Below are 22,880 nucleotides of genomic sequence, written 5' to 3'. Positions count from 1 at the left end.
GTTTTATCTGAAGACGTTTGTAGCAAAACCATCGGTAGAGTTTAAGAGGAGATGGAAGCACATTGAACTGCTGTGTTTTATCTGAAGACGTTTGTAGCAAAACCATCGGTAGAGTTTAAGAGGAGATGGAAGCACATTGAACTGCTGTGTTTTATCTGAAGACGTTTGTAGCAAAACCATCGGTAGAGTTTAAGAGGAGATGGAAGCACATTGAACTGCTGTGTTTTATCTGAAGACGTTTGTAGCAAAACCATCGGTAGAGTTTAAGAGGAGATGGAAGCACATTGAACTGCTGTGTTTTATCTGAAGACGTTTGTAGCAAAACCATCGGTAGAGTTTAAGAGGAGATGGAAGCACATTGAACTGCTGTGTTTTATCTGAAGACGTTTGTAGCAAAACCATCGGTAGAGTTTAAGAGGAGATGGAAGCACATTGAACTGCTGTGTTTTATCTGAAGACGTTTGTAGCAAAACCATCGGTAGAGTTTAAGAGGAGATGGAAGCACATTGAACTGCTGTGTTTTATCTGAAGACGTTTGTAGCAAAACCATCGGTAGAGTTTAAGAGGAGATGGAAGCACATTGAACTGCTGTGTTTTATCTAAAAACGTTTGTAGCAAAACCATCGGTAGAGTTTAAGAGGAGATGGAAGCACATTGAACTGCTGTGTTTTATCTGAAGACGTTTGTAGCAAAACCATCGGTAGAGTTTAAGAGGAGATGGAAGCACATTGAACTGCTGTGTTTTATCTGAAGACGTTTGTAGCAAAACCATCGGTAGAGTTTAAGAGGAGATGGAAGCACATTGAACTGCTGTGTTTTATCTGAAGACGTTTGTAGCAAAACCATCGGTAGAGTTTAAGAGGAGATGGAAGCACATTGAACTGCTGTGTTTTATCTAAAAACGTGTTTTTTTAGAAGCACTACGTCATTACAAACGTTTTTATTCACAACAAGTCCGTTTGATGGAAACCCCTCTGTCAGTGGAATGTCTTTCTCTGTGAATATTAGAATAGTGGCTGGATGGACACCTGGCTGGATGGGATGGACACCTGGCTGGATGGACACCTGGCTGGATGGACACCTGGCTGGATGAACACCTGGCTGGATGGACACCTGGCTGAATGGACACCTGGCTGAATGGACACCTGGCTGGATGGACACCTGGCTGGATGAACACCTGGCTGGATGGACACCTGGCTGGATGGACACCTGGCTGGATGGACACCTGGCTGGATGGACACCTGGCTGGATGGACACCTGGCTGGAAGGACACCTGGCTGGAAGGACACCTGGCTGGAAGGACACCTGGCTGGATGGACACCTGGCTGGATGAACACCTGGCTGGATGGACACCTGGCTGGATGAACACCTGGCTGGATGGACACCTGGCTGGATGGACACCTGGTTGGATGGACACCTGGTTGGATGGACACCTGGCTGTGATGGACACCTGGCTGGATGGACACCTGGCTGGATGGACACCTGGCTGGAAGGACACCTGGCTGGATGGACACCTGGCTGGATGGACACCTGGCTGGATGGACACATGGCTGGATGGACACCTGGCTGGAAGGACACCTGGCTGGAAGGACACCTGGCTGGGAAGGACACCTGGCTGGATGGACACCTGGCTGGGACGGACACCTGGCTGGATGGACACCTGGCTGGATGGACACCTGGCTGGATGGACACCTGGCTGGATGGACACCTGGCTGGATGGACACCTGGTTGGATGGACACCTGGTTGGATGGACACCTGGCTGTGATGGACACCTGGCTGGATGGACACCTGGCTGGATGGACACCTGGCTGGAAGGACACCTGGCTGGATGGACACCTGGCTGGATGGACACCTGGCTGGATGGACACCTGGCTGGATGGACACCTGGCTGGAAGGACACCTGGCTGGAAGGACACCTGGCTGGATGGACACCTGGCTGGGAAGGACACCTGGCTGGATGGACACCTGGCTGGGACGGACACCTGGCTGGATGGACACCTGGCTGGATGGACACCTGGTTGGAAGGACACCTGGCTGGATGGACACCTGGCTGGATGGACACCTGGCTGGATGGACACCTGGCTGGATGGACACCTGGTTGTGATGGACACCTGGCTGGATGGACACCTGGCTGTGATGGACACCTGGCTGGATGGACACCTGGCTGGATGGACACCTGGCTGGAAGGACACCTGGCTGGAAGGACACCTGGCTGGATGGACACCTGGCTGGATGGACACCTGGCTGGATGGACACCTGGCTGGATGGACACCTGGCTGGAAGGACACCTGGCTGGAAGGACACCTGGCTGGATGGACACCTGGCTGGGAAGGACACCTGGCTGGATGGACACCTGGCTGGGACACACCTGGCTGGGACGGACACCTGGCTGGATGGACACCTGGCTGGATGGACACCTGGCTGGATGGACACCTGGTTGGAAGGACACCTGGCTGGATGGACACCTGGTTGGATGGACACCTGGCTGGATGGACACCTGGCTGGATGGACACCTGGCTGGATGGACACCTGGCTGGATGGACACCTGGTTGTGATGGACACCTGGCTGGATGGACACCTGGCTGTGATACTTTTATTCCGTGCAGCATACTATTTTTGGGGGGCTAGTAAATGCAGTGTGTGTGTGTGTGGTAACACCCCCTACCCTCCTCCCATCAGTCTGACAGGAGGAAACTTCTCCCCAGCCTCCCCTCCATGTCACACGGGGCCATGTTATATTACCCCGTTCTGACACCTTTTATCAACACAGGACTGGAACGACGACAGCAAACAAATCATCATTAAACTCTCCATCACTCCTCCCCCACCGCCCCCCTACACACCATTGTCCTTTTAGAAATTGGACAGCAAATGTTGTATTGATCTCGCTCTCTCTTTCTCTCTCTCTCTCTCTCCCTCTCCCTCTCTCTCTCTCCCCTCTCTCTCTCCCTCTGAACTTGGGATGACCTGAATGCCTGTTTCCTTGTATATGGCCTCCAGTAACATTCCTCTCTCTCGATCTCGCTCTCCCTCTTTCTCTCTCCCTCTCTCCCCTCCCCTCTCTCTCTCCTCCCTCCGTCCCTTTTTAAATCTCCATTGACATCTCTATCTTCTATCTCCTATCCTATTAGTATTGATCTCCGTTTGTGCCTCTATAGATCAATGGCCAAGACATACAATACCAGGAGCAGCTTGGCCATGGAAACGGAGGGACCGTGTACAAGTAGGTGCCTGTCTGTACTTTACTGTCGGCCTTCGTGCCAACACTGGTAGGTATAACAGTAAGAATGGTGTTGAGAGAAGAGACATGGTGGGAGTACGGGCTTCTCAGTGAAGGGTAGAGAGAAGAGACATGGTGGGAGTACGGGCTTCTCAGTGAAGGGTAGAGAGAAGAGACATGGTGGGAGTATGGGCTTCTCAGTGAAGGGTAGAGAGAAGAGACATGGTGGGAGTACGGGCTTCTCAGTGAAGGGTAGAGAGAAAGAGACATGGTGGGGAGTACGGGCTTCTCAGTGAAGGGTAGAGAGAAGAGACATGGTGGGAGTACGGGCTTCTCAGTGAAAGGTAGAGAGAAGAGACATGGTGGGAGTACGGGCTTCTCAGTGAAGGGTAGAGAGAAGAGACATGGTGGGAATACGGGCTTCTCAGTGAAAGGTAGAGAGAAGAGACATGGTGGGAGTACGGGCTTCTCAGTGAAGGGTAGAGAGAAGAGACATGGCTGGAGTACGGGCTTCTCAGTGAAGGGTAGAGAGAAGAGACATGGCTGGAGTACGGGCTTCTCAATGAAGGGTAGAGAGAAGAGACATGGCTGGAGTACGGGCTTCTCAGTGAAGGGTAGAGAGAAGAGACATGGTGGGAGTATGGGCTTCTCAGTGAAGGGTAGAGAGAAGAGACATGGTGGGAGTATGGGCTTCTCAGTGAAGGGTAGAGAGAAGAGACATGGCTGGAGTACGGGCTTCTCTGTGAAGGGTAGAGAGAAGAGACATGGCTGGAGTATGGGCTTCTCAGTGAAGAGTAGAGAGAAGAGACATGGCTGGAGTATGGGCTTCTCAGTGAAGGGTAGAGAGAAGAGACATGGCTGGAGTACGGGCTTCTCTGTGAAGGGTAGAGAGAAGAGACATGGTGGGAGTATGGGCTTCTCAGTGAAGGGTAGAGAGAAGAGACATGGTGGGAGTACGGGCTTCTCAGTGAAAGGTAGAGAGAAGAGACATGGTGGGAGTATGGGCTTCTCAGTGAAGGGTAGAGAGAAGAGACATGGTGGGAGTATGGGCTTCTCAGTGAAGGGTAGAGAGAAGAGACATGGTGGGAGTACGGGCTTCTCAGTGAAGGGTAGAGAGAAGAGACATGGCTGGAGTACGGGCTTCTCAGTGAAGGGTAGAGAGAAGAGACATGGCTGGAGTACGGGCTTCTCAATGAAGGGTAGAGAGAAGAGACATGGCTGGAGTACGGGCTTCTCAGTGAAGGGTAGAGAGAAGAGACATGGCTGGAGTATGGGCTTCTCAGTGAAGGGTAGAGAGAAGAGACATAGCTGGAGCACGGGCTTCTCTGTGAAGGGTAGAGAGAAGAGACATGGTGGGAGTATGGGCTTCTCAGTGAAGGGTAGAGAGAAGAGACATGGTGGGAGTATGGGCTTCTCAGTGAAGGGTAGAGAGAAGAGACATGGCTGGAGTATGGGCTTCTCAGTGAAGAGTAGAGAGAAGAGACATGGCTGGAGTATGGGCTTCTCAGTGAAGAGTAGAGAGAAGAGACATGGCTGGAGTATGGGCTTCTCAGTGAAGGGTAGAGAGAAGAGACATGGCTGGAGTACGGGCTTCTCAGTGAAGGGTAGAGAGAAGAGACATGGTGGGAGTATGGGCTTCTCAGTGAAGGGTAGAGAGAGAAGAGACATGGTGGGAGTATGGGCTTCTCAGTGAAGGGTAGAGAGAAGAGACATGGTGGGAGTATGGGCTTCTCAGTGAAGGGTAGAGAGAAGAGACATGGCTGGAGTATGGGCTTCTCAGTGAAGAGTAGAGAGAAGAGACATGGCTGGAGTATGGGCTTCTCAGTGAAGGGTAGAGAGAAGAGACATGGCTGGAGTACGGGCTTCTCAGTGAAGGGTAGAGAGAAGAGACATGGTGGGAGTATGGGCTTCTCAGTGAAGGGTAGAGAGAAGAGACATGGTGGGAGTATGGGCTTCTCAGTGAGGGGTCGAGAGAAGAGACATGGTGGGAGTGCGGGCTTCTCAGTGAAGGGTAGAGAGAAGAGACATGGTGGGAGTACGGGCTTCTCAGTGAAGGGTAGAGAGAAGAGACATGGCTGGAGTACGGGCTTCTCAGTGAAGGGTAGAGAGAAGAGACATGGTGGGAGTATGGGCTTCTCAGTGAAGGGTCGAGAGAAGAGACATGGTGGGAGTATGGGCTTCTCAGTGAAGGGTAGAGAGAAGAGACATGGCTGGAGTACGGGCTTCTCAGTGAAGGGTAGAGAGAAGAGACATGGCTGGAGTACGTGCTTCTCAGTGAAGGGTAGAGAGAAGAGACATGGCTGGAGTACGGGCTTCTCAGTGAAGGGTAGAGAGAAGAGACATGGCTGGAGTATGGGCTTCTCGGTGAAGGGTAGAGAGAAGAGACATCATGGCTGGAGTGGGAGTATGGGCTTCTCAGTGAAGGGTAGAGAGAAGAGACATGGTGGGAGTATGGGCTTCTCAGTGAAGGGTAGAGAGAAGAGACATGGTGGGAGTATGGGCTTCTCAGTGAAGGGTAGAGAGAAGAGACATGGCTGGAGTATGGGCTTCTCAGTGAAGGGTAGAGAGAAGAGACATGGTGGGAGTACGGGCTTCTCAGTGAAGGGTAGAGAGAAGAGACATGGTGGGAGTACGGGCTTCTCAGTGAAGGGTAGAGAGAAGAGACATGGTGGGAGTACGGGCTTCTCAGTGAAAGGTAGAGAGAAGAGACATGGTGGGAGTATGGGCTTCTCAGTGAAGGGTAGAGAGAAGAGACATGGTGGGAATACGGGCTTCTCAGTGAAAGGTAGAGAGAAGAGACATGGTGGGAGTACGGGCTTCTCAGTGAAGGGTAGAGAGAAGAGACATGGCTGGAGTACGGGCTTCTCAGTGAAGGGTAGAGAGAAGAGACATGGCTGGAGTACGGGCTTCTCAATGAAGGGTAGAGAGAAGAGACATGGCTGGAGTACGGGCTTCTCAGTGAAGGGTAGAGAGAAGAGACATGGTGGGAGTATGGGCTTCTCAGTGAAGGGTAGAGAGAAGAGACATGGTGGGAGTATGGGCTTCTCAGTGAAGGGTAGAGAGAAGAGACATGGCTGGAGTACGGGCTTCTCTGTGAAGGGTAGAGAGAAGAGACATGGCTGGAGTATGGGCTTCTCAGTGAAGAGTAGAGAGAAGAGACATGGCTGGAGTATGGGCTTCTCAGTGAAGGGTAGAGAGAAGAGACATGGCTGGAGTACGGGCTTCTCTGTGAAGGGTAGAGAAAGAGACATGGTGGGAGTATGGGCTTCTCAGTGAAGGGTAGAGAGAAGAGACATGGTGGGAGTACGGGCTTCTCAGTGAAAGGTAGAGAGAAGAGACATGGTGGGAGTATGGGCTTCTCAGTGAAGGGTAGAGAGAAGAGACATGGTGGGAGTATGGGCTTCTCAGTGAAGGGTAGAGAGAAGAGACATGGTGGGAGTACGGGCTTCTCAGTGAAGGGTAGAGAGAAGAGACATGGCTGGAGTACGGGCTTCTCAGTGAAGGGTAGAGAGAAGAGACATGGCTGGAGTACGGGCTTCTCAATGAAGGGTAGAGAGAAGAGACATGGCTGGAGTACGGGCTTCTCAGTGAAGGGTAGAGAGAAGAGACATGGCTGGAGTATGGGCTTCTCAGTGAAGGGTAGAGAGAAGAGACATAGCTGGAGTACGGGCTTCTCTGTGAAGGGTAGAGAGAAGAGACATGGTGGGAGTATGGGCTTCTCAGTGAAGGGTAGAGAGAAGAGACATGGTGGGAGTATGGGCTTCTCAGTGAAGGGTAGAGAGAAGAGACATGGCTGGAGTATGGGCTTCTCAGTGAAGAGTAGAGAGAAGAGACATGGCTGGAGTATGGGCTTCTCAGTGAAGAGTAGAGAGAAGAGACATGGCTGGAGTATGGGCTTCTCAGTGAAGGGTAGAGAGAAGAGACATGGCTGAGCACGGGCTTCTCAGTGAAGGGTAGAGAGAAGAGACATGGTGGGAGTATGGGCTTCTCAGTGAAGGGTAGAGAGAAGAGACATGGTGGGAGTATGGGCTTCTCAGTGAAGGGTAGAGAGAAGAGACATGGCTGGAGTATGGGCTTCTCAGTGAAGAGTAGAGAGAAGAGACATGGCTGGAGTATGGGCTTCTCAGTGAAGGGTAGAGAGAAGAGACATGGCTGGAGTACGGGCTTCTCAGTGAAGGGTAGAGAGAAGAGACATGGTGGGAGTATGGGCTTCTCAGTGAAGGGTAGAGAGAAGAGACATGGTGGGAGTATGGGCTTCTCAGTGAGGGGTCGAGAGAAGAGACATGGTGGGAGTACGGGCTTCTCAGTGAAGGGTAGAGAGAAGAGACATGGTGGGAGTACGGGCTTCTCAGTGAAGGGTAGAGAGAAGAGACATGGCTGGAGTACGGGCTTCTCAGTGAAGGGTAGAGAGAAGAGACATGGTGGGAGTATGGGCTTCTCAGTGAAGGGTCGAGAGAAGAGACATGGTGGGAGTATGGGCTTCTCAGTGAAGGGTAGAGAGAAGAGACATGGCTGGAGTACGGGCTTCTCAGTGAAGGGTAGAGAGAAGAGACATGGCTGGAGTACGTGCTTCTCAGTGAAGGGTAGAGAGAAGAGACATGGCTGGAGTACGGGCTTCTCAGTGAAGGGTAGAGAGAAGAGACATGGCTGGAGTATGGGCTTCTCGGTGAAGGGTAGAGAGAAGAGACATGGCTGGAGTACGGGCTTCTCTGTGAAGGGTAGAGAGAAGAGACATGGTGGGAGTATGGGCTTCTCAGTGAAGGGTAGAGAGAAGAGACATGGTGGGAGTATGGGCTTCTCAGTGAAGGGTAGAGAGAAGAGACATGGTGGGAGTATGGGCTTCTCAGTGAAGGGTAGAGAGAAGAGACATGGCTGGAGTATGGGCTTCTCAGTGAAGAGTAGAGAGAAGAGACATGGCTGGAGTATGGGCTTCTCAGTGAAGGGTAGAGAGAAGAGACATGGCTGGAGTACGGGCTTCTCAGTGAAGGGTAGAGAGAAGAGACATGGTGGGAGTATGGGCTTCTCAGTGAAGGGTAGAGAGAAGAGACATGGTGGGAGTATGGGCTTCTCAGTGAGGGGTCGAGAGAAGAGACATGGTGGAAGTATGGGCTTCTCAGTGAAGGGTCGAGAGAAGAGACATGGTGGGAGTATGGGCTTCTCAGTGAAGGGTAGAGAGAAGAGACATGGCTGGAGTACGGGCTTCTCAGTGAAGGGTAGAGAGAAGAGACATGGCTGGAGTACGTGCTTCTCAGTGAAGGGTAGAGAGAAGAGACATGGCTGGAGTACGGGCTTCTCAGTGAAGGGTAGAGAGAAGAGACATGTCTGGAGTATGGGCTTCTCAGTGAAGGGTAGAGAGAAGAGACATGGCTGGAGTACGGGCTTCTCTGTGAAGGATAGAGAGAATAGACATGGTGGGAGTATGGGCTTCTCAGTGAAGGGTAGAGAGAAGAGACATGGTGGGAGTACGGGCTTCTCAGTGAAAGGTAGAGAGAAGAGACATGGTGGGAGTATGGGCTTCTCAGTGAAGGGTAGAGAGAAGAGACATGGCTGGAGTATGGGCTTCTCAGTGAAGAGTAGAGAGAAGAGACATGGCTGGAGTATGGGCTTCTCAGTGAAGGGTAGAGAGAAGAGACATGGCTGGAGTACGGGCTTCTCAGTGAAGGGTAGAGAGAAGAGACATGGTGGGAGTATGGGCTTCTCAGTGAAGGGTAGAGAGAAGAGACATGGCTGGAGTACGGGCTTCTCAGTGAAGGGTAGAGAGAAGAGACATGGTGGGAGTATGGGCTTCTCAGTGAAGGGTCGAGAGAAGAGACATGGTGGAAGTATGGGCTTCTCAGTGAAGGGTCGAGAGAAGAGACATGGTGGGAGTATGGGCTTCTCAGTGAAGGGTAGAGAGAAGAGACATGGCTGGAGTATGGGCTTCTCAGTGAAGGGTAGAGAGAAGAGACATGGCTGGAGTACGGGCTTCTCTGTGAAGGATAGAGAGAATAGACATGGTGGGAGTATGGGCTTCTCAGTGAAGGGTAGAGAGAAGAGACATGGTGGGAGTACGGGCTTCTCAGTGAAAGGTAGAGAGAAGAGACATGGTGGGAGTATGGGCTTCTCAGTGAAGGGTAGAGAGAAGAGACATGGTGGGAGTATGGGCTTCTCAGTGAAGGGTAGAGAGAAGAGACATGGCTGGAGTATGGGCTTCTCAGTGAAGAGTAGAGAGAAGAGACATGGCTGGAGTATGGGCTTCTCAGTGAAGGGTAGAGAGAAGAGACATGGCTGGAGTACGGGCTTCTCAGTGAAGGGTAGAGAGAAGAGACATGGTGGGAGTATGGGCTTCTCAGTGAAGGGTAGAGAGAAGAGACATGGCTGAGTACGGGCTTCTCAGTGAAGGGTAGAGAGAAGAGACATGGTGGGAGTATGGGCTTCTCAGTGAAGGGTAGAGAGAAGAGACATGGCTGAGTACGGGCTTCTCAGTGAAGGGTAGAGAGAAGAGACATGGTGGGAGTATGGGCTTCTCAGTGAAGGGTCGAGAGAAGAGACATGGTGGGAGTATGGGCTTCTCAGTGAAGGGTAGAGAGAAGAGACATGGCTGGAGTATGGGCTTCTCAGTGAAGGGTAGAGAGAAGAGACATGGCTGGAGTACGGGCTTCTCAGTGAAGGGTAGAGAGAAGAGACATGGTGGGAGTATGGGCTTCTCAGTGAAGGGTAGAGAGAAGAGACATGGTGGGAGTATGGGCTTCTCAGTAAAGGGTCGAGAGAAGAGACATGGTGGGAGTACGGGCTTCTCAGTGAAGGGTAGAGAGAAGAGACATGGTGGGAGTATGGGCTTCTCAGTGAAGGGTAGAGAGAAGAGACATGGTGGGAGTATGGGCTTCTCAGTGAAGGGTCGAGAGAAGAGACATGGTGGGAGTATGGGCTCTCAGTGAAGAGTAGAGAGAAGAGACGTGGTGGGAGTATGGGCTTCTCAGTGAAGGGTAGAACCTGGCCTTTAACAACATGATTTGGGTTACCACTTGACTTCATTAAAGTGTCACTCACCCCTCACATATACAACCCATGTTACAATCCAGACTTTTACAACTACTAACTTTCTCTTTCTTTTTCTCTTTCACCCTATTTCTCTGTTCTCCTTTTCTCACCATATCTATCGATCTCTCTCTCTCTTTCTCTCTGTCTGTGTCTCTCTCTCTTTCTCTCTGTCTGTGTCTCTCTCTCTCTCTGTCTGTGTCTGTCTGTCTGGATCTCTCTCTGTCTGTTAATCTCTGGTGTTCCTCTGAAATCCATCAGGCTGGTTAGTGTCTGGGGCGCGAGTGGCGATTCAATTTATTTATGTATTTTCTTTACGATGTGAAGGTTGCCAAACGTATGTGGTATTGATCTGGTATGAGAGTGATTGTCCCACTGGACCATACAGCATGTTACCTGGAGAGAAGACTCTCCTCCCAAATCACCTGACTGATGTGTTGTCAACACACACACACACACACACACACACACACACACACACACACACACACACACCTCCTCCCTTCATCTCCTCCTCCCTTCATCTCCTCCTTCTCTTCTGTCCTCCTCCCTTCATCTCCTCCTTCTCTTCTCTGTCCTCCTCCTCCCTTCATCTCCTCCTCCTCTTCTCTGTCCTCCTCCTCCCTTCATCTCCTCCTCCTCTTCTCTGTCCTCCTCCTTCCTTCATCTCCTCCTCTCTTCATCTCCTCCTCTTCTCTTCATCTCCTCCTCTCTTCATCTCCTCCTCTTCTCTGTCCTCCTCCTCCCTTCATCTCCTCCTCCTCTTCTCTGTCCTCCTCCTCCCTTCATCTCCTCCTCCTCTTCTCTGTCCTCCTCCTCCCTTCATCTCCTCCTCCTCTTCTCTGTCCTCCTCCTCTCTTCATCTCCTCCTCTCTTCATCTCCTCCTCTTCTCTGTCCTCCTCCCTTCATCTCCTCCTCCTCTTCTCTGTCCTCCTCCTCTCTTCATCTCCTCCTCTCTTCATCTCCTCCTCTTCTCTGTCCTCCTCCTCCCTTCATCTCCTCCTCCTCTTCTCTGTCCTCCTCCTCCCTTCATCTCCTCCTCCTCTTCTCTGTCCTCCTCCTCCCTTCATCTCCTCCTCCTCTTCTCTGTCCTCCTCCTCCCTTTACCTCCTCTTCTCTGTCCTCCTCCCTTCACCTCCTCCTCCTCTTCTCTGTCCTCCTCCTCCCTTCATCTCCTCCTCCTCTTCTCTGTCCTCCTCCTCCCTTCATCTCCTCCTCCTCTTCTCTGTCCTCCTCCCTTCATCTCCTCCTCCTCTTCTCTGTCCTCCTCCTCCCTTTACCTCCTCTTCTCTGTCCTCCTCCCTTCACCTCCTCCTCCTCTTCTCTGTCCTCCTCCTCCCTTCACCTCCTCCTCTTCTTCTCTGTCCTCCTCCTCCCTTCACCACCTCCTCCTCTTCTCTGTCCTCCTCCCTTCACCTCCTCCTCCTCTTCTCTGTCCTCCTCCCTTCACCTCCTCCTCTTCTTCTCTGTCCTCCTCCTCCCTTCACCACCTCCTCCTCTTCTCTGTCCTCCTCCTTCCTTCACCTCCTCCTTCTCTTCTCTGTCCTCCTTCTCTTCTCTGTCCTCCTCCTCTTCTCTGTCCTCCTCTTCATCTCCTGTTATTGAACTGTTTTATTGAGATAGTGATATTGATCACTTCTCTAACCTTGACTTGACGGAGAGAGAGGCTGTGTTTCTGTCGTCTCTGTCAGAGCTCCTCGTAAATTTCATCCGGAGCAAATCCTGTTTATTTCTTTTAACGGTCTTGTTCAGGCTTTTTCCTGTTGTTTTCTTCACGTTTCTTTGATCGTTTTATTGTGGTGAGGTTGTTTCATTAACTATCTCTTATAGTTGAGGGAGAAAGCGACTGGCTATTCGCTCGGCTTGGGAAATTGTTCCGCTGGACTGAGGAAAGCCAATATTGCAAACCTCCGACAACTTCTCAGTCAATTGAGCTCAGCAGAAAATCCATCCGGTTCTGTGGCAGATTGTTTTTCTGGTCGGGAGAGAAACTGCTGATCTCATTGTTTTCTCCGCCTGTCCAATTGTTCATGTTAGTTTTGGTTTTGTTATGTTTTCTGTTCGTAGTTTTGTCAACATGCAAACAAGGCAGCACCTCAAATATTGTACTTGGCTGTACATTAAACCTGACTGTTTACATAGATGGAGTTGGTTCCTATCAGGCTGTACATTAAACCTGACTGTTTACATAGATGGAGTTGGTTCCTATCAGGCTGTACATTAAACCTGACTGTGTACATAGATGGAGTTGGTTCCTATCAGGCTGTACATTAAACCTGACTGTTTACATAGATGGAGTTGGTTCCTATCAGGCTGTACATTAAACCTGACTGTTTACATAGATGGAGTTGGCTCCTATCAGGCTGTACATTAAACCTGACTGCTTACATAGATGGAGTTGGTTCCTATCAGGCTGTACATTAAACCTGACTGTGTACATAGATGGAGTTGGTTCCTATCAGGCTGTACATTAAACCTGACTGTTTACATAGATGGAGTTGGTTCCTATCAGGCTGTACATTAAACCTGACTGCTTACATAGATGGAGTTGGTTCCTATCAGGCTGTACATTAAACCTGACTGTGTACATAGATGGAGTTGGTTCCTATCAGGCTGTACATGTGTAATATATGCAGTAGCCTTACACCAAACAGTGATGTTCGGTAGCTCAGCCACAGATGAACCTGGTCGAAGACTGACACATCCTCAGCAACAGTTAGACGTTGTCTGCCAACTTTAACCCACACTGTGTAATGATCACCTCAGACACTAGACTACGTTGTCTGCCAACTTTAACCCACACTGTGTAATGATCACCTCAGACACTAGACTACGTTGTCTGCCAACTTTAACCCGCACTGTGTAATGATCACCTCAGACACTAGACTACGTTGTCTGCCAACTTTAACCCACACTGTGTAATGATCACCTCAGACACTAGACTACGTTGTCTGCCATCTTTAACCCACACTGTGTAATGATCACCTCAGACACTAGACTACGTTGTCTGCCATCTTTAACCCGCACTGTGTAATGATCACCTCAGACACTAGACTACGTTGTCTGCCATCTTTAACCCGCACTGTGTAATGATCACCTCAGACACTAGACTACGTTGTCTGCCATCTTTAACCCACACTGTGTAATGATCACCTCAGACACTAGACTACGTTCTTTAACCCACACTGTCTGCCATCTTTAACCCACACTGTGTAATGATCACCTCAGACACTAGACTACGTTGTCTGCCATCTTTAACCCACACTGTGTAATGATCACCTCAGACACTAGACTACGTTGTCTGCCATCTTTAACCCACACTGTGTAATGATCACCTCAGACACTAGACTACGTTGTCTGCCATCTTTAACCCACACTGTGTAATGATCACCTCAGACACTAGACTACGTTGTCTGCCATCTTTAACCCACACTGTGTAATGATCACCTCAGACACTAGACTACGTTGTCTGCCATCTTTAACCCACACTGTGTAATGATCACCTCAGACACTAGACTACGTTGTCTGCCATCTTTAACCCACACTGTGTAATGATCACCTCAGACACTAGACTACATTTTACACCTGACCTCCAGGGTATTACTTGGCATCTAAATCACTTGATTGGCTGAAGTACAGTAGGCTTAGTTCCTGACTCGTCTAGTTGTTGTTCAGGATCCTGTTGTCCTCCTGCTGTTTCTTGAAAGACAAGGACAGTGTGGCTGAGCTTATCCAATCAGCTGCTTAATGAGGTTCAGTGGGGAGATCAGAGGACCTCCAGGTGGAGGCTGGGGAGCGGATGGCCTATAGGAATCACTCTGGCATCTCTCTCTGCCCTCTGGTGTCATTGTCACATTATCACCACTGACCAAGACACACACACACACACACACACACACACACACACACACACACACACACACACACACACACACACAGGCTTGGTATCTCTCCTCTTCTCACAGGGTTTAGGGTTTAATAACCTGTCTGTCAGTCAGACATTGTGTTTTGGTGCACGACCAGACTTACTGACTGCTACAGATGAAGGATCTTAATTTGAGCCAGTTTGCTACAGCAGGAAAATAATCCAACTGCAAATATTAATTATTATGTAGGTTATAATGTATCAACATTGTTCCAGGGGGTTGATATATTTTTTCATAAAGGAAAAAATCAAGTCTGAAATTTCAAGTGAAAATTACAAACTTCAGAAGCCTTTTAAACCTCAAAATATAATACAAGTTTTAAATATGCTGCACTGCAGGAAATGTGTCCTGAAACAGGCTGATCAAATGAAGAGCCTACATCTGTAGATGCTGAGGTTTCATTGTCTTGTCTGTCAGTGTGTTTGTTTTCTTCCATTCACACTGTGTCTGTTGATCCTGCATCTCCTCTCTGTCTATCTGTCTGTCTGTTGATCCTGCATCTCCTCTCTGTCTGTCCATCTGTCTGTCTGTTGATCCTGCATCTCCTCTCTGTCCATCTGTCGGTCTGTTGATCCTGCATCTCCTCTCTGTCCATCTGTCTGTCTGTTGATGCTGCATCTCCTCTCTGTCCATCTGTCTGTCTGTTGATCCTGCATCTCCTCTCTGTCCATCTGTCTGTCTGTTGATCCTGCATCTCCTCTCTGTCCATCTGTCTGTCTGTTGATCCTGCATCTCCTCTCTGTCCATCTGTCTGTTGATCCTGCATCTCCTCTCTGTCCATCTGTCTGTCTGTTGATGCTGCATCTCCTCTCTGTCCATCTGTCTGTCTGTTGATCCTGCATCTGTCCGTCTGTCTGGCCATCCGTCTGGCCGGCTGTCTGTCTGTCTGTCTGTCTGTCTGTCTGTCTGTCCATCTGTCTGTCTGTCCATCTGTCTGTCTGTCCATCTGTCTGTCTGTCCATCTGTCTGTCTGTTCTGCATGTGAATCCCAGACCAGTGCCTTCAGATGTTAATGTGTTGTACACAGCAGATGGAGAGAGAACCTAGTTGTTCCTGCTCCCAGACTGAGGACAGCAAGGGGCCCCAGCGTGTGTGGATATCTGTAGGAACACAGGGCGCTGCCCTAAGGGGAAATAGGGCCTGTAAAATCTGTTGTGTCCTATGTCACCTCTACCCTAAACACTTTTGGTTCATGTAAAACACAAACCACTTTGACCGTCAAACATGCACAGAGGCTTTTCCCCCACAGAGTCAGGCACCTGGAGTATTACTGTAAATTGCTTTCTTTAAAAATAATTTGGTGGGTTTCTCTGTTGGGCTTTGTGTTTTGTACTGCTGCTATTATATGTCAGAGTATGAAGTGTTGATAACCCAATGACATACATATTATACACACACACACACACACACACACACACACACACACACACACACACACACAGCCTTATACATACTTACTGCCTCCAGACTGTGGAGGCTAAATTGTCCACCGAATCATCCCCAGCTTCCAATTGGCTCATTCATCCCCCCTCCTCTCCCCTGTAACTATTCCTCAGGTCATTGCTGTAAATGAGAACGTGTTCTCAGTCAACTTAGCTGGTAAAATAAGGGTGAAATAAATAAAAGGCCCCACCCAGTCTCCTCATTTGAAAGTAAATGTTGTAATGTGATCATGGTCTCCTCTGAAGAAGGTCATTACCTCTCCTCTGTCTCCCTATTGGCCTGGTTTATATTAAGCTTATCTAGTGTGAATAGATCCACTTAAGGCTCTGCACCTTTTAACCCTTAACCCTGTTTATGACCCACGGCCATTTACACTCAATTGGATGTTGCTGACACCTTGGCTCTCCTCTGTGTCTCTGACCCGGTGATCCATCAATGTTGTCCCTTGTTGTTGTATTACTTTCTCCGCTCCGTCTCTGAGGTTCAGCCTGTCCTACGAGGTTATAAATAACTAGTGTAGGGACAGTTGGCCATTCCGTGCCTGATGGACCTGCGCAATTACAACAAGCACATTTACATGCAGTTCCATCCACTTAGACACTTTTGGCGTGGCCCCTTCCCAAAGTCCCCCAGCCTAGCTGTTTTCTTATTGATCTCTGCTATTGATTTAGATGTGGGGAGGAGGAACATTTCTGCCTGTTCATTTGTTAGTTGGTTACTGTATCTTAAGCTGCAGGCCATAAAGTAGGGTTGAAGTGCCTGGTCTGTTTAGCACCTGAACACGGCAAGGTTTATTTAAGCTCTTTATTTAAACCTCTGTTTCCTTTCTCTTCCTTCCTCCGTCACCTCTGTCTCTGCTTTTCCTTCCTTCCCTCCATCACCTCTGTCTCTGCTTTTCCTTCCTTCCCTCCATCACCTCTGTCTCTGCTTTTCCTTCCTTCCTCCATCACCTCTGTCTCTGCTTTTCCTTCCATCACCTCTGTCTCTGCTTTTCCTTCCTTCCCTCCGTCACCTCTGTCTCTGCTTTTCCTTCCTTCCATCACCTCTGTCTCTGCTTTTCCTTCCTTCCCTCCGCACTCCTTCCCTCCGTCACCTCTGTCTCTGCTTTTCCTTCCTTCCTTCCCTCCATCACCTCTGTCTCTGCTTTTCCTTCCTTCCCTCCATCACCTCTGTCTCTGCTTTTCCTTCCTTCCTCCATCACCTCTGTCTCTGCTTTTCCTTCCCTCCATCACCTCTGTCTCTGCTTTTCCTTCCCTCCATCACCTCTGTCTCTGCTTTTCCTTCCTTCCCTCCATCACATCTGTCTCTGCTTTTCCTTCCTTCCCTCCATCACCTCTGTCTCTGCTTTTCCTTCCTTCCATCCACTCACTCTGTCTCTGCTTTTCCTTCCCTCCGTCACCTCCGCTCCTTCCTCCACCTCTGTCTCTGCTTTTCCTTCCTTCCTCCATCACATCTGTCTCTGCTTTTCCTTCCTTCCCTCCATCACCTCTGTCTCTGCTTTTCCTTCCTTCCCTCCATCACCTCTGTCTCTGCTTTTCCTTCCTTCTCCATCTCTGTCTCTGCTTTTCCTTCCTTCCTCCATCACCTCTGTCTCTGCTTTCCCTTCCTTCCCTCCATCACCTCTGTCTCTGCTTTTCCTTCCTTCCCTCCATCACCTCTGTCTCTGCTTTTCCTTCCTCCATCACCTCTGTCTCTGCTCTGTCTCCATCACCTCTGTCTCCTTCCTTCCCTCCATCACCTCTGTCTCTGCTTTTCCTTCCCTCCATCACCTCTGTCTCTGCTTTTCCTTCCCTCCATCACCTCTGTCTCTGCTTTTCCTTCCCTCCATCACCTCTGTCTCTGCTTTTCCTTCCTTCCCTCCGTCACCTCTGTCTCTGCTTTTCCTTCCCTCCATCACCTCTGTCTCTGCTTTTCCTTCCTTCCTCCATCACCTCTGTCTCTGCTTTTCCTTCCTTCCTCCATCACCTCTGTCTCTGCTTTTCCTTCCTCCCTCCATCACCTCTGTCTCTGCTTTTCCTTCCTTCCCTCCATCACCTCTGTCTCTGCTTTTCCTTCCCCTCCATCACCTCTGTCTCTGCTTTTCCTTCCCTCCATCACCTCTGTCTCTGCTTTTCCTTCCCCCTCCATCACCTCTGTCTCTGCTTTTCCTTCCTTCCCTCCATCACCTCTGTCTCTGCTTTTCCTTCCTCCGTCACCTCTGTCTCTGCTTTTCCTTCCTCCGTCACCTCTGTCTCTGCTTTTCCTTCCTTCCTTCCGTCACCTCTGTCTCTGCTTTTCCTTCCTTCCCTCCGTCACCTCTGTCTCTGCTTTTCCTTCCTTCCCTCCGCACCTCTGTCTCTGCTTTTCCTTCCTTCCCTCCGTCACCTCTGTCTCTGCTTTTCCTTCCCTCCATCACCTCTGTCACCTCTGTCTCTGCTTTTCCTTCCTTCCTCCGTCACCTCTGTCTCTGCTTTTCCTTCCCTCCATCACCTCTGTCTCTGCTTTTCCTTCCCTTCCTTCCTGCTCCTTCCCTCCATCTCCTCTGTCTCTGCTTTTCCTTCCTTCCTCCGTCTCCTCTGTCTCTGCTTTTCCTTCCCCTCCATCACCTCTGTCTCTGCTTTTCCTTCCCTCCGTCACCTCTGTCTCTGCTTTTCCTTCCTTCCCTCCGTCACCTCTGTCTCTGCTTTTCCTTCCTTCCTCCGTCCCTCCGTCACCTCTGTCTCTGCTTTTCCTTCCCTCCATCACCTCTGTCTCTGCTTTTTCCTTCCTTCCTCCATCACCTCTGTCTCTGCTTTTCCTTCCTTCCCTCCATCACCTCTGTCTCTGCTTTTCCTTCCCTCCATCACCTCTGTCTCTGCTTTTCCTTCCCTCCATCACCTCTGTCTCTGCTTTTCCTTCCCTCCATCACCTCTGTCTCTGCTTTTCCTTCCTTCCCTCATCACCTCTGTCTCTGCTTTTCCTTCCTTCCCTCCATCACCTCTGTCTCTGCTTTTCCTTCCTTCCCTCCGTCACCTCTGTCTCTGCTTTTCCTTCCTTCCCTCCGTCACCTCTGTCTCTGCTTTTCCTTCCCTCCATCACCTCTGTCTCTGCCCTTCTCCCTCCGTCACCTCTGTCTCTGCTTTTCCTTCCTTCCCTCCGTCACCTCTGTCTCTGCTTTTCCTTCCTTCCCTCCATCACCTCTGTCTCTGCTTTTCCTTCCTCCATCACCTCTGTCTCTGCTCACCTCCTTCCCTCTCACCTCTGTCTCTTTTTCCTTCCCTCCATCACCTCTGTCTCTGCTTTTCCTTCCTTCCCTCCATCACCTCTGTCTCTGCTTTTCCTTCCTCCATCACCTCTGTCTCTGCTTTTCCTTCCCTCCATCACCTCTGTCTCTGCTTTTCCTTCCCTCCCTCCTCTGTCTCCTCTGTCTCTGCTTTTCCTTCCCTCCATCACCTCTGTCTCTGCTTTCCTTTCCTTTCCTCTGTCTCTCTGTCTCTGCTTCCTTCCCTCCATCACCTCTGTCTCTGCTTTTCCTTCCCTCCGTCACCTCTGTCTCTGCTTTTCCTTCCTCATCCTCTGTCTCTGCTTTTCCTTCCTTCCGTCACCTCTGTCTCTGCTTTTCTTTCCCTCGTCACCTCTGTCTCTGCTTTCCTTCCTTCCGCTCCGTCACCTCTGTCTCTGCTTTTCCTTCCTCCGTCACCTCTTGTCTCTGCTTTTCCTTCCCTCCTCGTCACCTCTGTCTCTGCTTTTCCTTCCTCCGTCACCTCTGTCTCTGCTTTTCCTTCCTCCGTCACCTCTGTCTCTGCTCCCCTTCCCTCAAATTACCTCTGTCTCCTTTTCCTTCCCTCCATCACTCTGTCTCTGCTTTTCCTTCCTTCCCCTCCCTCTGTCTCTTTTCCTTCCTTCCCTCCGTCACCTCTGTCTCTGCTTTCCTTCCTTCCCTCCGTCACCTCTGGTTTTAGTTGTCTCGGATGACTGGGAAACTGGCACCACTGATAACCATGGAGATATAACCTCTGTTTTATAATCATAGTTGTGGGTCTGTGTAATGTCCTCATCTTTGTGAGTTTGTAGTGGTGTGGCCGTTACCCGGCTAGCCTCTTCATCTGCAGAGCCATGTGCTCTCTGAATTTAGGTAGGTCGGTCTCTGTTTGGCAGTCGTTCTGGTCGGGCCGTCTCAGGTGAGGGGTGTCTGGCTGGAAGAGAGGTCGCCTTGCCTGCCACCCTGTGGCACTGTAAACCAACCGTTCCAGCCCTGACCGCCCACCCGCTCCGGGGCCGCGAAGCCAGCCAGGCCCATGAATACTGCATGGTGGAGCTTTTATTACACCAGGGGCTGGAGTGTAAATAAGATCCAGGCAATGGGGCACGTTTACTGGGGTCAGGACGGGGGGGAAGAGTGGGGACGGGCGGCTGGGTAACCTTGCTCCCAGGTCCTCTAGTCACCAGGCCTGGTCACTGTAACTCACTGGTGGAGGGTTGGCCCCTGAGGGGGTCAAGGACAGTGGATCTACTGGGCCATTTACATTACAGGCTGCATGGATGATAGAGACTGGAGTTAGACTACTTCACCCGCTCTAACAGTGAGGTTGTACTGTCGTCTGTCATCACTCTGTTGGGAGTAGAGGAAGAACATCAGGCTACCAAAATGCCTGGTATAAGTGACACACTCATCCTGAGGGGCCTGTTAGCTCACCTGTTAGATTTAAATGTGATCTTGTACCTTCACAACGACTGTTGTTGTGGTTCATCTGCTTGTCCCCTAGTTTCCTGCTCATTAGTGACAGAATGGTGCAGACGGAGAAGAGGTTATCCTCCAAAACAGTTACTAATCACGACATGGTAAAGAAACATCTTCCTGACTGAGTCAGCAGGTTTTTTTTCTGTGAACCTGAACATGTTCAGCATGATAAAATAATGATTATTTGCTCTGTTCGTTGGCTACACACAGAATCAGTCCAATCACTATTTAACATCTCTGGCTCCTCGCTCCGGTCTCAATTAACGTCTTCCTCTTGTCTTAATTAAGAACCAGTAGTCGTGCTTAATTGATATTGATTGTAGCTTAAAGGAGGAGTAACACATCAAAACTAAAAGGTGAAAGTAACCACTAGGCTACCCTGGGGCGGCAGAGTAGCCTAGTGGTTAGAGCGTTGGACTAGGAACCGAAAGGTTGCAAGTTCGAATCCCCGAGCTGAACAGGCAGTAAACCCACTGTTCCTAGGCCGTCATTGAAAATAAGGATTTGTTCTTAACTGACTTGCCTAGTAAAATAAAGGTTAAAAAAAAATACACCGAGGCCTTTTACAGACCGAAAGGAGAGTTCTCTAGGTAACATCCAGGGGTGGGAGGAGTGGTAGCCGTTCCTACGAAGGACCTGTGTTCCAGGCATTATCAGGGGTGGGAGGAGTGGTAGCCGTTCCTACGAAGGACCTGTGTTCCAGGCATTATCAGGGGTGGGAGGAGTGGTAGCCGTTCCTACGAAGGACCTGTGTTCCAGGCATTATCAGGGGTGGGAGGAGTGGTAGCCGTTCCTACGAAGGACCTGTGTTCCAGGCATTATCAGGGGTGGGATGAGTGGTAGCCGTTCCTACGAAGGACCTGTGTTCCAGGCATTATCATGCCTTCATGCATTTAACACTCGGCTGTAATTAGGACCCCATTACCTGACATGAATGCTTATAGTAAACCTTATGATACAAAGTCGTTACATGTAAAGCTAAAACCAAGTTAAAAACGCCATTGTCATGAAGTATCTAAGTAGAAACAGTATGTCGGTGTGTCCAGCTCCCGGCCTACGAGGGATGGTCTGTTTGTCCTGACTGGAGGGTCAGACGACCCAGACCAGACACTAAGAGGTGTTATTAATTAAAGGGCCAGTTTAGAGGTGCAACACGATCCTCCTATCTACCACGCATTAATCACACACCCTGGTCTGAGCTCATACACGCCGGCCTACCCTGTTGACAGGTGAAACCTCGGGAGGTATCCAGTATACCTGGCTGTCGTAAACAAACTGGTGAACTGGGCTGGTGACGTACGCCCTCCCTGTGGCCCTCGCCCCCGGCAGCTGTTCTACGGGGACAAGAGGATTGGATGTTGAGACATTGGCGCTTTGGTAAACCGACCCTCTTGGCCGGTAACTAAACCCGCCGGTGGGCATTAAGGAGTTTCATAATTAAATCATCAAGGTCGTCTAGGCCAGCCGGCGCTCCTCGGCTGTTTGGTTTACCTGCCACCTGAAACCTGTCTGGAGGACTGTGACCATACAGGACTGACTGGGCTCAATGGACATGTGTCATGAAGGCTATTGTTTTGACCTCTGACCTTTTTAATGATGGAAATGCTGTTAGACTAAGAGACATGTTGTCATGCTCATTTGGTTTCTACGGTTTCCTTTATGACAACACCCCTTCATGTTATAACTCACCAACGAGGAAAATAGTGGCTGATTTGAATAAGCATGTTTAGTCTGGACCTCTACTGGGGGCGGCAGTGTAGCCTAGTGGTTAGAGCGTTGGACTAGTACCCGAAAGGTTGCAAGTTCGAATCCCCGAGCTGACAAGGTACAAATCTGTCGTTCTGCCCCTGAACTGGCAGTTAACCCACTGGGCCGTCATTGAAAATAAGAATTTGTTCTTAACTGACTTGCCTAGTTAAATAAAGGTAAAATAAATAAATAAATAAAATACTGTATGTCCATTCTGAATGTAGTGATGTTCTCCCAAGTCCTTTTCCATTCAACATATTTTCATTCACATGACTTCAGAGGCCCGGATGAATGAACAGTAACAGGGGTGTTTTAATGTGTGAAATAGTTTAGTAGGGGCTTTTCTGAAGCTCTGGCTTACTCTTCGTTGGGCTATGTTAATGTGTCCTCTCTTTCTCTCCCACAGAGCGTACCATCTTCTCGGCAACAGAGTGTTGGCGGTGAAGGTGAGATCAACAGCTGTACTGCTGTAGTCTTCTCCCGGGCACCTCTCCTTTTACCAAATCACGTTCAACAACACTAGTCTTCTTCTGTATCTCTACCTCGGTCCTTTCCCCCTCCCTCTTTCATTTTCTATGCTTCTCTACCTCTGTCCTTTCCCCCTCCCTCTTTCATTTTCTATGCTTCTCAACCTCTGTGATCCCTCCCCCCCCCCTCTCTCTCATTGGTTCATTCATCCACTTTGTTCTCATGCTCTGTAATTCTACCAGTAATCTAATCTATTGGAGTGGAATGGAAGGTAGATGTAATGGGTACCTCCTTGACCCTCGTAACTCCCTTCTCTCTCTCTCTAACCTGTAATCAATGATGTTAACATGTATCTA

At 49.9% G+C, this 22,880-nt stretch overlaps 1 protein-coding gene across 1 annotated transcript in view; it reads left to right on the top strand.

Annotated features, from left to right (window-relative positions):
* Window positions 1–22,880, top strand: part of LOC115126337 (dual specificity mitogen-activated protein kinase kinase 5-like) — a 112,918-nt gene that overhangs the window by 39,596 nt on the left and 50,442 nt on the right. Inside the window, exons 8-9 of the mRNA XM_065011189.1 lie at window positions 3,160–3,224; window positions 22,463–22,502. Of these exons, the coding sequence (XP_064867261.1) occupies window positions 3,160–3,224; window positions 22,463–22,502 (105 nt within the window). The remainder of the gene's footprint in view (window positions 1–3,159; window positions 3,225–22,462; window positions 22,503–22,880) is intronic.

This window comes from Oncorhynchus nerka, linkage group LG27 (assembly GCF_034236695.1).
Source record: "Oncorhynchus nerka isolate Pitt River linkage group LG27, Oner_Uvic_2.0, whole genome shotgun sequence".
NCBI classification, from domain to species: Eukaryota; Metazoa; Chordata; class Actinopteri; order Salmoniformes; family Salmonidae; genus Oncorhynchus; species Oncorhynchus nerka.
This window is presented reverse-complemented; position numbering and strand designations above follow the sequence as displayed.